We start from the raw sequence: 16098 nt of genomic DNA, 5'->3' as shown, positions 1-16098 counted from the left end.
AGCCCTCTCTTCCTCCTTCCATCCCTGTCATCCCGCTCACCTGGGAAAAGTACTCCTCAGAGATGCGTCCGGCCCATTCTATGCAGAGCTCCAGAGGTCTACAGGGGTTGGCCACATCAGCACACTTTATCATCATCCTCTTGATCAGCAGCCGGTTCTCTGGGCTGTTCCTGATGCTGGCTGGACCCTCGTTGTCACTGCCTTCACTCTGTTACAGAGAAACACACACACACAAGGTCAAAGACACACACACACACTTCTCGATGCACACACAATTAGTCACACACACACACACACACACACACACACACACACACACACACACACACACACACACACACACACACACACACACACACACACACACACATATATACACAGACAAGGGGCTCTGTCTTACATTTGAACTGGACTCCTCGATGGCAGCCATGGGTTTGTTGATGCTGTTGGCAAACTTGTTGACGTGTTCAAAATGACGGGTCATCTCTGTAGCCAGCACCATGTCTATTATTGCCTGCCTCAACGTCCTGAACTGAGTCCTAATATAAACACATAGAGAGGAACTTACAGGACCAGGATAGTCAACTGTCCTCACTGTTTTCCAAGAAGTTCTAGGTCCATAAAAACTTAGAAGTTAATCACATCACATGAAATGTTCCAGGGTAATAACCCAACATGCTCCATATCTGTCGCATGTTAATTCATTATATTAACAAGCACTTAGCCTGGTCCCAGATCGGTCTGTACACAAACAGACCTGGGACCAGGCTAGCAAGCCCTCAAAGCTCCAGGGGGAAACCACTATTTTCTCTCCTAGACTCTCTCCTGACTGTACCTGTCAATGTTTTTGAAGATGTTGCTCTTGATATCCCTGACAGTGAGTTGGAAGGCGAGGGCGGCATGGTGACTCTCCAACACTGCAGTGTCGTTATACAGGATGGCCAGCTCACTTCCTGCATTACACAGGAAGCTGTTGGTCCTCCCTGGGTGGTCCACATCATGGACCGTCGCCGCGATCAACGCAGCCACCTCGTCCAGCTGGTCCAGACTGCCCTGAGAACACATGACACAACCAGGAAGTAGTGTTAGTAAACTAAAACTCTCATGAGTCCCGGGGGACATATAGCAATCAGGAAGTGACATCAGTGTCAAACTTCCACAGAAGCACAGATAATAGAAAAAATGTAGTAGGGAGCTCAGTTTCCTACAACTTTAACAATCTACAGTTTCTCTTAATAAAAAATCATATGCACCTATGAATCAGTGAAAAAAATCATATGCACCTATGAATCAGTGAAAAAAATCATATGCACCTATGAATCAGTGAAAAAAATCATATGCACCTATGAATCAGTGAAAAAAATCATATGCACCTATGAATCAGTGAAAAAAATCATATGCACCTATGAATCAGTGAAAAAAATCATATGCACCTATGAATCACTTTGGGAGTTGGACTTTTAGACTTTTAGACCATGTTTTTTTGTTGTTGAAATTGTGCATAAAATATAAATGGTGCCTAGTCTCCCTCTGTCATGACTTCCTCCGAAGTCGGCTCCTCTCCTTGTTTGGGCGGCGTTCGGCGGTCAACGTCACAGGCTTTCTAGCCATTTCCGCCCCATTTTCTCATTGTTCCATTTGTTTTGTCTTGTTCCCTGCACACCTGGTTTACTTTCCCTAATCACACTGCATGTATTTATTCCTCTGTTTCCCCCCATGTCTTTGTGTGAAATTGTTTTGTTAGTGTTTAGTGTGATGCGCCAGACTGTTTTTCCCCCTGGTATCGTATTGTGACCAGTTGTATGCATTTGTCATACATTTGTATATTTGTGAGTGTTTTCGCACTTATTGACTTTTACCTGGAGGATTTTGGACGCAGTTGCGTCTGTCTTTTGTGCTGTTGCCAAATAAAAGTGCGCCTGATCACAACTCACTGCTCTCCTACACCTGACTTTGTACCATTAGAGCATAACTTGGACACTCTCAGCATAACCTCATACTCAACAAATGAATAATACCAAATAATGCACGCTATTGCAAGCACAACTAATAATAATAATCACTAGCAAATGTTCACTTTATGACAAGGAGAGGAGATATTTATTGGAGTGGAGAAGCAGGGAGAAAAGAGAGGGAAAGTATGAGGATCTCAATGCCCTCAAGGCAAAACACTTATTGACTGAGTCAAATATGAGAACAAGACCGAAGCTATAAAAACATCCCCATTCCAACTCTCACTGGTCACTGACATACATCCACCTCCTGCCAGAAAATAAAACTGATACTCTCCACACACACACACACACACACACACACACACACACACACGGCTGTCGTGGGAAGAAGGTGAGGACCAAAGGTAAGTGTTCATCTTATTTAATGAAAACTGAACACTGAATAACAAACAACAAAGAAACAACGGGAACAGTTCTGTCTGGTGCAGACACACAACGACTGAAAACAACGGGAACAGTTCTGTCTGGTGTAGACACACAACGACTGAAAACAACGGGAACAGTTCTGTCTGGTGTAGACACACAAAGACTGAAAACAACGGGAACAGTTCTGTCTGGTGTAGACACACAACGACTGAAAACAACGGGAACAGTTCTGTCTGGTGTAGACACACAACGACTGAAAACAACGGGAACAGTTCTGTCTGGTGCAGACACACAACGACTGAAAACAACCGGAACAGTTCTGTCTGGTGTAGACACACAACGACTGAAAACAACCGGAACAGTTCTGTCTGGTGTAGACACACAACGACTGAAAACAACGGGAACAGTTCTGTCTGGTGTAGACACACAACGACTGAAAACAACGGGAACAGTTCTGTCTGGTGTAGACACACAACGACTGAAAACAACGGGAACAGTTCTGTCTGGTATAGACACACAACGACTGAAAACAACGGGAGCAGTTCTGTCTGGTGTAGACACACAACGACTGAAAACAACGGGAACAGTTCTGTCTGGTGTAGACACACAACGACTGAAAACAACCAGAACAGTTCTGTCTGGTGTAGACACACAACGACTGAAAACAACGGGAACAGTTCTGTCTGGTGCAGACACACAACGACTGAAAACAACCGGAACAGTTCTGTCTGGTGTAGACACACAACGACTGAAAACAACCGGAACAGTTCTGTCTGGTGTAGACACACAACGACTGAAAACAACGGGAACAGTTCTGTCTGGTGCAGAAACAACGACTGAAAACAACCGGAACAGTTCTGTCTGGTGTAGACACACAACGACTGAAAACAACCGGAACAGTTCTGTCTGGTGTAGACACACAACGACTGAAAACAACCGGAACAGTTCTGTCTGGTGTAGACACACAACGACTGAAAACAACCGGAACAGTTCTGTCTGGTGTAGACACACAACGACTGAAAACAACCGGAACAGTTCTGTCTGGTGTAGACACACAACGACTGAAAACAACCGGAACAGTTCTGTCTGGTGTAGACACACAACGACTGAAAACAACGGAACAGTTCTGTCTGGTGTAGACACACAACGACTGAAAACAACCGGAACAGTTCTGTCTGGTGTAGACACACAACGACTGAAAACAACCGGAACAGTTCTGTCTGGTGTAGACACACAAAGACTGAAAACAACGGAACAGTTCTGTCTGGTGTAGACACACACGACTGAAAAAAGAACACTGCAGACACACAAAACTGAAAACCGGAACAGTTCTGTCTGGTGTAGACACACAAAGACTGAAAACAACCGGAACAGTTCTGTCTGGTGTAGACACACAAAGACTGAAAACAACCGGAACAGTTCTGTCTGGTGTAGACACACAAAGACTGAAAACAACGGGAACAGTTCTGTCTGGTGTAGACACACAACGACTGAAAACAACCGGAACAGTTCTGTCTGGTGTCGACACATAAAGACTGGAAACAACCAGAACAGTTCTGTCTGGTGTAGACACACAAAGACTGAAAACAACCAGAACAGTTCTGTCTGGTGTAGACACACAAAGACTGAAAACAACCGGAACAGTTCTGTCTGGTGTAGACACACAAAGACTGAAAACAACCGGAACAGTTCTGTCTGGTGTAGACACACAAAGACTGAAAACAACCACCCACAAAACACAATGGAAAACAGGCTACCTAAATATGGTTCTCAATCAGGGACAACGATTGACAGCTGTCTCTGATTGAGAACCATACCAGGCCAAAAATCATAGACAAACTAACATAGACAACCCACCCCAACTCACGCCCTGACCATACTAAAACAAAAGACAAAACAAAGGAACTAAGGTCAGAACGTGACACACACACACTATTGAAAACCCTTCACAGTGAATTACATAGTAGATCAACTTATCAATCAATCAGCACATTGATAGGACAGGCGAAATATTGTAATTTTGTCATTTAATTGGTGTTCATAAGTGGTATCCATATCCAACAATTGTCCAACCAGAAGGTCTTCTTCGGGTTGGTGTGGGGTTGTGGTAGGAGTTGTGTGTATGTGTGTTTGTGTTTGTGTTTGTGTTTGTGTGTGTGTGTGTGTGTGTGTGTGTGTGTGTGTGTGTGTGTGTAGAGTATCAGTTTTCTTTGCTTGGCAGGAGGTGAATGTATGTCAGTGACCAGTGAGAGTTGGAATGGGGATGTGTGTGTGTATGCTGGTATGTGTGTTTGGCATACCTTGACCTTCTCCTTGCGTAGGAAGTAGGCAGTAGCGTGTAGGACGTCAGCGGCGTGGGTGGAGTTGTGGTAGGAGTTGGAGGCGTGGTAGTTAGCCTCTATGACCTGCAGCCAGCAGCGTAGCGTAGCCTCACTGCAGCTCAGGAACTCACACACACTGAAGCGAGCAAAGATCTTCAAGCCCAGGTAGGTCAAAGGTCTGTGGGGATGACAGAGAGAGGACAGGGAGGTAGATGAGTGATAGAGGGAGGATGTTCTTTCCCTTCTGTATTGGTGTACACTGAATACACCAAACATTAGGAACACCTTCCTAATATTGAGTTTCAGCCTCTCTTTTGCTCTCAGAACAGCCTCAGTTTGTCGTGGAATGGACTCTACAAGGTGTCGAAAGCATTCCACAGGGTTGCTGGCCCATGTTGACTCCAATGCTTCCCACAGTTGTGCCAAGTTGGCTGGATGTCCTTTGGATGGTGGACCATTTTTGATATACATGGGAAACTGTTGAACGTGAAAAACTCCAGCAGCTCTGCAGTTCTTGACACAAATGGCACCTACTACCATACCCTGTTCAAAGGCACTTAAATACTTTGTCTTGCCCATTCACCCTCTGAATGGCACACATACACAATATAGGTCTAAATTGTCTCAAGACTAAGAAATCCTTCTTTAACATGTCTCCTCCCCTTCATCTACACTGATTGAAGTGGATTTAACAGGTGACATCCATAAGGGATCATAGCTTTCACCTGGTCAGTGTATGTCATGGAAAGAGCAGGTGTTCATTATGTTTTGTACACTGAGTGTATAGTTACCTCTATCTTCCCTTTCCCTTAGCCCCCTAACAACCTATCCCTCTCTTACTCATCACCACTTCCAGCTCCTGTCCTCTCGCTCTCTCCAACCCCCTCTCCCTCTCCTCCCTCTCCCTTCATATCTCATACAGGTGGCAGCCTCCAGCTCCTGTCCTCTCGCTCTCTCCAACCCCCTCTCCCTCTCCTCCCTCTCCCTTCATATCTCATACAGGTGGCTGCCTCCAGCTCCTGTCCTCTTGCTCTCTCCACCCCCTCTCCCTCTCCCTTCATACCTCATACAGGTGGCAGCCTCCAGCTCCTGTCCTCCCTCTTTCCTTCTCTCTCTCCGCCCCCCTCTCCCTCTCCTCCCTCTCCTTCCATACCTCATACAGGTGGCAGCCTCCAGCTCTAGGATGTTAAAGTGCCATTGGTCCTCGTCGTCCAGCATCTCAGCGATGGCCGGAGGGATGTCATTCAGCGTTACTGGGATGGCCAGCTGACTCATATCTGGAGACGCACAAACACACACAGATTGAAAAAACGGCTAGCTGGAGCTTGTTTGGGCTGTTGGCTGGATATGCCCTCACCTACTAGTAACTTCTAGTGATTCACTAAGACCTGTCCACTATAGTGTTGTTCTGTAAGAAAGTGATCTTAACGCCCATTACTGTGCTCTTGTTTGTCACCACACACCAACGTGGACACAGCTGGTTCCATTTGAAGTGGTTTTATGTGTGTTGATATTCGCTGGACACACATACTTCAGTTAGGAACAACATGTGAAAGTCATACACTTCAAATCAAATTGTATTTGTCACATGCGCCGAATACAACAACCTTACCGTGAAATGCTTACGCACAGGCCCTCAACCAACAATGCAGTTCAATAAATAGAGTAAAGAAAAGTGACTATGCACAGATAATAAACAGCGAGCAGCAGCAGTGTAAAAATACACTTCAGTTAGGAACAGCATGTGAAAGTCTATACACTTCAGTTAGGAACAGCATGTGAAAGTCTATACACTTCAGTTAGGAACAGCATGTGAAAGTCTATACACTTCAGTTAGGAAAAGCATGTGAAAGTCTGTCAGCAACACTACTATTTGCCTCTTTCCATGCGACTGCAAACACAGACTAACTAAAGGTGAGGGGAGGGCTGAAAGAGCCAGCCTTGATCCATTGAACAATTACATTTGGGACACTTGAAAGCACAATGCAACAACAACTATTTCCAATGTAGTCCTCATCTGTGTCCCTAAATTACCTAGCAAATGGTCCTTATGGTAGAGGGTGAGATACATAGAGATCATATTAAATGATTTCTAATTCCTAATTCTATGGTCAGAGAAGGTAAGGTAGCTTGACAAGTGGGTTCAGAATCCCGTTCACCTAAAATCACTTCAGGCTCAGCCTCTCAGGTCTACTAAAAAAACACATGCTGCTTCCTACAGACTATCAGGAGAGTGAGCATTTCACTGTTAGCCTACACCTGTTGTTTACGAAGCATGTAACAAATACAATTAGATTTGAGGGGGCTGCACTGAGGACAATGTATTCAGCACTTCTCAGCAGTACCCTTCCACTTCTCAGCAGTACCCTTCCACTTCTCAGCAGTACCCTTCCACTTCTCAACAGTACCCTTCCACTTCTCAGCAGTACCCTTCCACTTCTCAGCAGTACCCTTCCACTTCTCAGAAAGAAGAAGTACATCCATTACTTCTGTATACAATTTGTCATTAACCACATGTCAATATCATATGTCATTACAGCCCAGAACATCCTCTCATTTATCTCTCTCTGTATTGTCCATGATTCATCATGACTTGAACAAATACAAGGGGATCACGCAATGACTGCCAATGACTGCCAATGACTGCCGATGACTGCCAATGACTGACTGCCAATGACTGCCAATGACTGCCAATGACTGCCAATGACTGCCAATGACTGCCGATGACTGCCAATGACTGCCAATGACCGCCGATGACCACCGATGACTGCCGATGACCGCCGATGACTGCCGATGACTGCCAATGACTGCCGATGACTGCCAATGACTGCCGATGACTGCCAATGACTGCCGATGACTGCCAATGACTGCCGATGACTGCCAATGACTGCCGATGGATGCACTTGTAGACTCCAACTGATGAAATGATCTGAGACATTTTCTATCACTCTTCAGACAGGTCCATACATGAAAAGTAATGGTTTCATCAAAACTCCGTAAGCCCCCAATTATGTGTAATGCGAATGAGTGCATTAAGCTTCCAGTGTAATTTAATTAGATGAAATATTACACAAATATACCACTAAAACTTGCTATAACACAATTGAAAACATAATTCAACTCAGTTAGTGTTGTAATTAGGGTCATGTGACCTAATTAGTGTAAATTCTAGGGCCCTAGTTGTAAGTAGCAGTAGTATTCTGGTAAGATAATGAATAAAGATAATATTGATGTCATGAAACAGACTGATGCTTACTTGGAAGGGTACTTTTGGAGAAGACATACTCGTTCCCAGACAGGCTCCGTAAGCCATCCTGCAGAAGGAAAAACACAGCAAAGCACTCTCTTCATCCATGCTGTGAAAAAACATCTAAAAAAGACCCTTTTGGTTTATCTCAAATCTGGCTAATAACAACATATTTCACACTATACAATGACATCAGCATTATAATTCATATGACGAGACATCCCACATAACTCAGGAACTCTCGTGTTTGAGTGTTTTGAGAGAAGAGGAGAGGAGGAGATGGGAGGGGAGAGGAGGAGAGGGGAGAGGAGGGGTATGTGTGTGTGTGTGTGTAGCCCCTCATGAGCCCCTCTATGAGGTCCTTGGTGTGTGGGTGGAGGGGAGTATCCTAAAAACTGGTTCCAGATTTTGATTAAATGGGGCCTGTGAAGGAGTGTGTGTGCATGTGTGTATGTGTGTGTGTGTGTGTATGAGTATGTGTGTCTGTTGGGTGTGTGCGTGTATGCGTGTGTAGCCTCTGACTCACACTCATGAGCCCCCCGACGAGGTCGTTGGTGTGTGGATCGTCTTCCTTGGAGGCCAGCTGAGGAGAGTAGAGCTCTGTGGTCCTCAGGATCTCCAGGACCCGGTCCAGTGCATCCGCTACCGAAACCGGACTGGACTCCTGGGCCGCGTTGATGATGTTGATCACCTGGATATGGGGGAGAGAGATAGAGCACACAGTTACATTCCATTTAAAGGGGGGCTGAACTCTGCGATTCCACATGTGTTTTTCTGCTGCCCATTAAGAAAAAAAGAAAAAGATTTGGGTCTTGGGGGTGTGGTTTGATGTGGGTGTGTTATGTTGTTTGTCCCCCTTGAGTCACGGTAGCAACATTTCACCCTCAAAATAGTCATAGATAAATCCAGAAATCTGTAATTAATTTAGAAGTTTTTGCTGAGGGGGTCTTAGTCACGCAATTTTACTAAGGAGTTTGAGTTTGGTGCAGTGTTTCTCAAGTAACATTTTTGCATTAATACTGGCAGTGCTGCAGACAGTATCGAGTCAGCTGAGCTGCTTCTACGCTCGGGACTGATTTCTGAGAATATGTCTACAACTTCAGCAAACTGTCAAACTATTGTAAATAAAACACAACCTACACTCTGTTGATTAGTGCCCAAAATCACTAGCTAGTTCCATCTCTGTGTTTGTCAATGAAGCTTGCTAGTAGCTAGCAGGCACATTGAGCAGGTAGGCCACGTTAGCTAAATCAGCATAGTCACTGGCGAGTGGCAAAGTGCTTCAGTGCCATTTTGTTTGGACAACTTTCTCACTATCTATTATCAGAGTGTGCATCTGTCTGGCAATGTTCATAGTGAATCATGTTCAAAATGAGTCGCTGCAGGACACATGAGGCTCGCCATTGGGTTTTCATTTCATCATATCAATTCTCATTTTGCCATAAACAATGGCAGACTCGAGTGATCCCTATCAAACATATCGCAAAGTGGCCACTCTATAAAGGGCTTAGGGGCCAAGTGTTCTTTCATCATATCATTGGCCATGTGTTGTCTTATGCAAACAAGTCTGAGGCGCTGCGCAATGTGGACAGCACAGAAATATCATTTAAGTTCTGCCGTATGAATAGACAGAGTGCTATTAGCACAGCTGTTTCTCCGTGCATGACAATTCTCCCTAGGCGTTACCATCCTGTGTTAGAGAGATCAAAATCCAACCCTCAAATATCCAATAGATCTAGGAACATAACGCACGCACGCACACACACGCCTAAGGGACATGTCCCTCTTCAGACAAAAAGTGTCTTTCTTTGAGCCAGTGTCAGGGAGCTCTGCATGTGATGCCATAGAAATCCTGTCTGGGGCCAAATAGATAAAGCACCTAGTCAAGAGTATAAAGGAACATCATTAAGCCAAGAATAACACTAGACTCTGGGGAGGATTTCAGTTATAGCCTTATCCCAGAACTCTCATTAGAGAATTAGATGGAAGAATGGCACTACAATCAGATTTAAGAAGCCGGTGTTTGGATGATAAATTGGCACAGTTGGCAATTGGTGGTATGTGTATGTGTATGTGTGTGTGTGTGTGTGTGTGTGTGTGTGTGTGTGTGTGTGTGTGTGTGTGTGTGTGTGTACTGTACCTTGGTGATGGGGGCCTCTATGGTCATAGAGTGGATCCTGGCTACAGAGGAGTACCTCCGGTTCTGCAGACTGGGAGCTGGAGACAACAAGACTCAGTACTGTGACATACTGCTCTTACAGTACTGTGACATGCTGCTCTTACAGTACTGTGACATACTGCTCTTACAGTACTGTGACATACTGCTCTTACAGTACTGTGACATGCTGCTCTTACAGTACTGTGACATACTGCTCTTACAGTACTGTGACATACTGCTCTTACAGTACTGTGACATACTGCTCTTACAGTACTGTGACATACTGCTCTTACAGTACTGTGACATACTGCTCTTACAGCACTGTGACATACTGCTCTTACAGTACTGTGACATACTGCTCTTACAGTACTGTGACATGCTGCTCTTACAGTACTGTGACATACTACTCTTACAGTACTGTGACATGCTGCTCTTACAGTACTGTGACATACTGCTCTTACAGTACTGTGACATGCTGCTCTTCCAGTACTGTGACATACTGCTCTTACAGTACTGTGACATGCTGCTCTTACAGTACTGTGACATACTGCTCTTACAGTAAGATATGTAATTCTAGTTTATATTAAATTAACTTAATAATGTCTAACGGATGTAACTCAACACACCACTGGGGCTGTGGTGGCAAGCTGCCTGTACAATGATGCAATATGTATGTTCCTTATGAATGGAGTGGAGAAAGAACAGTGGAACAGGAGGAGTAGAAAAAAGAGAAAATAGGGAGGAAATGAGAGGAGAGAGAAAATAACAGGGGAAGAGAAAATACAGAAAAGAAGAATGAAATAGAGAGAGAGGGAGAGAGAGAGGGAGAGAGAGAGGGAGAGAGAGGGAGAGAGAGAGAGAGAGAGAGAGAGAGAGAGAGGAGAGAGAGAGAGAGAGAGAGAGGGAGAGAGGAGAGAGAGAGGGAGAGAGAGAGGGAGAGAGAGAGGGAGAGAGAGAGGGAGAGAGAGAGAGAGAGAGGAGAGAGAGAGGGAGAGAGAGAGGGAGAGAGAGAGAGAGAGAGAGAGAGAGAGAGGGAGAGAGAGAGGGAGAGAGAGAGGGAGAGAGAGAGGGAGAGAGAGAGGGAGAGCAAGAGGTATAGGACAGGAGAAGCGTCACTTCAGCCCAGCTGATGAATATAGCAGCAGCTGCGTCAGAGTGAGGAGGGGGGGCTTAGTGATGTCATCAGAGCCCAACACGGCTCTCTGAGGTCTCTTCTCTGACCCTCCCTCTCTCCTCATCAACCTTTCTCTTTACTTCCTTCCTCTCTATCTTCTCCTCTCTCTATATCCTTCTTCTTGTCCCTTCGTTTTTATATTTCTGTCTTCCTCCATCTCCCTTGGGATCCCTCACTCAGTCTTCCCATACCCCCATCTCACACACACACACACACACACACACACACACACACACACACACACACACACACACACACACACACACACACACACACACAGTACCCTGGTGTTCATTTATACATACTCACCATCACTGCTACGTGAGCTGATTGACCGGGCATCAACAGACTCTTTCCTCCTGTCTCTGTGACGCAGGGAATGGCTTTCTGGGAAAAGAAAACACAGGATGATGGACTATATGACCCAGACAGACAACTGCCTCACTTCTCTTCCGTTGTTTAGTGTTGAACTTTCCAGTTTAAACAAATTGTCTGAAATCTTTATATGAAAAAAGCTCAGTGATTTGTCTCCTGAAAGTTACGTCAGTGTCCTTATGATGACACAGTGAAACAACAAAGAGACAGGGAGTGTACTGGAGATTACCTAACTGGGAATGGTCTCCATCTCTGTTGATCTTATGGACCTGAGAGACAAAGAGAAGAAAGGCTTAGTTTGATACGCACCGTATCAAACACAAACAGAGGGCGAGGGAGAGAGAATTAGTAGATCTGGCTGGTGTTTTGAAAGAAAGAGTTGCTCTTGCAGTTTTATTGTGCAATGTTTCGACCCACCGCTTCCCCTGCAGTGAGAGCATGTAACACAGTGACAATAAGTAACACAGTGAGAGCATGTAACACAGTGACAATAAGTAACACAGTGAGAGCACGTAACACAGTGACAATAAGTAACACATTGACAGCATGTTACACAGTGACAATAAGTAACACAGTGACAGCATGTAACACAGTGAGAGCATGTAACACAGTGACAATAAGTAACACATTGACAGCATGTTACACAGTGACAATAAGTAACACAGTGACAGCATGTAACACAGTGAGAGCATGTAACACAGTGACAGCATGTAACACAGTGAGAGCATGTAACACAGTGACAGCATGTTACACAGTGGCAATAAGTAACACTGTGACAGCATGTAACACAGTGACAGCATGTTACACAGTGACAATAAGTAACACAGTGACAGCATGTTACACAGTGACAATAAATAACACAGTGACAGCATGTAACACAGTGAGAGCATGTAACACAGTGACAGCATGTAACACAGTGAGAGCATGTAACACAGTGACAGCATGTAACACAGTGAGAGCATGTAACACAGTGACAAACAATATGTAACACAGTGAGAGCATGTAACACAGTGACAATAAGTAACACAGTGAGAGCATGTTACACAGTGACAATAAGTAACACAGTGACAGCATGTAACACAGTGAGAGCATGTAACATGTAACACAGTGACAAACAATATGTAACACAGTGACAGCATGTAACACAGTGACAATATGTAACACAGTGAGAGCATGTTACACAGTCACAATAAGTAACACAGTGAGAGCATGTAACACAGTGACAGCATGTAACACAGTGACAAACAATATGTAACACAGTGACAGCATGTAACACAGTGACAATATGTAACACAGTGAGAGCATGTTACACAGTCACAATAAGTAACACAGTGAGAGCATGTAACACAGTGACAATAAGTAACACAGTGAGAGCATGTAACACAGTGACAATAAGTAACACAGTGACAGCATGTAACACAGTGAGAGCATGTAACACAGTGAGAGCATGTAACACAGTGACAAACAATATGTAACACAGTGAGAGCATGTAACACAGTGAGAGCATGTAACACAGTGACAAACAATATGTAACACAGTGAGAGCATGTAACACAGTGACAATATGTAACACAGTAACACACACCGTTACTCAGGACAACCTCTGGCCATGACACACACCACACCGTTACTCAGGACTACCTCTGGCCATGAGACACACACCCACCGTTACTCAGGACTACCTCTGGCCATGAGACACACACCCACCGTTACTCAGGACTACCTCTGGCCATGACACACACCGTTACTCAGGACTACCTCTGGCTATGACACACACCACACCGTTACTCAGGACTACCTCTGGCTATGGCCATGACACACACCACACCGTTACTCAGAACTACCTCTGGCCATGACAGACACCACACCGTTACTCAGGACTACCTCTGGCCATGACACACACCACACCGTTACTCAGGACTACCTCTGGCCATGACACACACCACACCGTTACTCAGGACTACCTCTGGCCATGACACACACCACACCGTTACTCAGGACTACCTCTGGCCATGACAGACACCACACCGTTACTCAGGACTACCTCTGGCCATGACAGACACCACACCATTACTCAGGAGTACCTCTGGCCATGACAGACACCACACCGTTACTCAGGACTACCTCTGGCCATGACACACACCGTTACTCAGAACTACCTCTGGCCATGACAGACACCACACCATTACTCAGGACTACCTCTGGCCATGACAGACACCACACCGTTACTCAGAACTACCTCTGGCCATGACAGACACCACACCGTTACTCAGGACTACCTCTGGCCATGACACACACCACACCGTTACTCAGGACTACCTCTGGCCATGACAGACACCACACCGTTACTCAGGACTACCTCTGGCCATGACAGACACCACACCATTACTCAGGAGTACCTCTGGCCATGACACACACCACACCGTTACTCAGGACTACCTCTGGCCATGACACACACACCGTAACTCCGGACTACCTCTGGCCATGACACACACCGTTACTCAGGACTACCTCTGGCCATGACACACACACCGTGACTCCAGACTCAAACATGTGACCTGACATAGGCAAAGTCAGCACTGCCTAAATGACTCATCGGCTCTATAGTGGGATCATGGCAGTATGTAACTAGCAGGCACTACTAACAGCATTATGCAGACTGTCCATTAGCTACAGTTAGTTCACTGTTGGGTTGCTAGTGGCATCAACTGTCTGATAGTTTGATATGAGCTTGTCTACAGTGGTGTGCTGGATCAGAGCCAGCAGTGGTCTGATAAGTGCTTCGCCAGCTGGGCAGTGATACACACTCTAATGTCCCTGCACTGCTCGCTAAAAAGACAGCAGCAGACTTGTATCTTACAGTTTAGCCTGCTCTATGTCAATCTGCTCCTGTCAGCAGGCACAACAGGACCAATCAGGACACAAGTCAACTGCTCTCAGCTCACTCACAACAATCAATCTCTCTCTCTCTTTCTTGTTCCCCATCTCTCTCTCTCTAATAGGATTAAATCAGTGTAAACACTGCTGATGACACAGGAGGTTGCCAGAATTAGCTGGCTTGTATCTTAATAGCCTCTTGGGGCTGTAACACACAACAGATATGAACTAAAACACAGCACATTGCACTGGCTGTAGCTGCAAGGGAAACATTCAGCAATATGGATGATGACCGTGAGTGGAGAGAAAGGAAGAGTGGGGAGAGAGAAAGAGTGAGAGAAAGAGAGACAGAGGGCAGAGAGAGAGAGAGAGAGAGAAAGTGAGAGAGAGAGAGAGAGAGAGAGAGAGAAGGGGGAGAGTAGAGAGAGAGAGAGAGAGAAGGGGGAGAGTAGAGAGAGAGACAGTTAAGTAGAAATAGGTCAGAGTCCTACATGGTGAAGGTCACATGGTGAAGGTCTACTTAGAGATTCTGCTGCTAACTCAACTAGATTTAAAATGGAAACTATGGACACTGGCCAAGGGTTGTGGTGGGAAAGACAAGCAACAGGAATGATTCTGTTTAGTACTCAAAGCAACCATTCCCAGACAGAAACAGTAGCCTACAACATTGCTGTCTTGACAACAGTTGGCCACAAGCACTGTAAATGAGAAAAGGTACTGTAAGGAATGATAGGGGAATGTCATAAATCACACTGCAATGAAGAGGAGAGGGGTGTGCCTCAATCAGCACTTTCCCAAAGTTGACTTTCCGTTAGTCTGCAGTGCCTAGCACCTCACTTAATTTCTACTTATATTTATTCAAAATATATTTTAAACCGTATAAAGTTATACAGATAGCATCAGGAATTCTGTCACACACAGGAACCAGCGACAACGCTGAGATTTCCAAGGCAAGGAGTTAAGAGAGCGAACAGGACAGTGATAGCTGGGCTTTGACTCAGATGAAAGGCAGCAGCAGCTAGCTAGCTTAGGGTAGTGTCTGTCAGAGTGCAGCTAGTTTGTGCTGTAGGTATTAATAGCCTTGGTGGCGCCTATAGCTTAGCACTAACTTAGCATGAACACTAGCTGTTAGCCTGGAATCCTACTGAGAACCACACACCTGCTCCTAGGCAAGCCAAAACAAACAGGCCACTGTAGACTACAGATGCCATAAATGCCAAAACAATCTTAGCATGCCAAAGCAACTTAAAGTAGGTCCACAGACAGCAGACAACTTTTTACATGGTACTGTACATACAGAGTAGAGTGGACAATCAATGTTTACCACATAGCATAGTGTTGTCTGTCGCACTGGTACAGAACCCTGGGGGCCAACCCTGCTGAAAAAAAAACAGAATTGACCAGCATAAGCTGGCCATGCTGGTCACACGCCTTTCACTGTGTTTTTGCTGGTTCCTTCACTGTGTTTTTGCTGGTTCTTTCACTACGTTTTTGCTGGAGGCAAGCCTTCACTATGTTTTGTACACTGGTGACCAGCATACCAGTATGTGTTTTGGACACTAGTGA

General features: G+C 45.3%; 1 protein-coding gene across 2 annotated transcripts in view; it reads right to left on the bottom strand.

Moving 5' to 3' along the window:
• Positions 1–16098, bottom strand: part of LOC112219932 (high affinity cAMP-specific and IBMX-insensitive 3',5'-cyclic phosphodiesterase 8B-like) — a 62985-nt gene that overhangs the window by 4472 nt on the left and 42415 nt on the right. For both annotated transcript variants that reach the window (XM_042302444.1, XM_042302445.1), the window contains exons 11-20: positions 11886–11925; positions 11591–11668; positions 10090–10166; positions 8476–8640; positions 7959–8016; positions 5856–5979; positions 4682–4880; positions 836–1053; positions 401–539; positions 41–208 (exon numbers count right to left, since the gene is read on the bottom strand). In XM_042302444.1, the coding sequence (XP_042158378.1) occupies positions 41–208; positions 401–539; positions 836–1053; positions 4682–4880; positions 5856–5979; positions 7959–8016; positions 8476–8640; positions 10090–10166; positions 11591–11668; positions 11886–11925 (1266 nt within the window). The remainder of the gene's footprint in view (positions 1–40; positions 209–400; positions 540–835; positions 1054–4681; positions 4881–5855; positions 5980–7958; positions 8017–8475; positions 8641–10089; positions 10167–11590; positions 11669–11885; positions 11926–16098) is intronic.

Source organism: Oncorhynchus tshawytscha, linkage group LG20 (genome assembly GCF_018296145.1).
Source record: "Oncorhynchus tshawytscha isolate Ot180627B linkage group LG20, Otsh_v2.0, whole genome shotgun sequence".
Lineage (NCBI taxonomy): Eukaryota > Metazoa > Chordata > Actinopteri > Salmoniformes > Salmonidae > Oncorhynchus > Oncorhynchus tshawytscha.
Note: the sequence above shows the minus strand (reverse complement) of the source record. Positions and strands in the feature narration are given on the sequence as shown.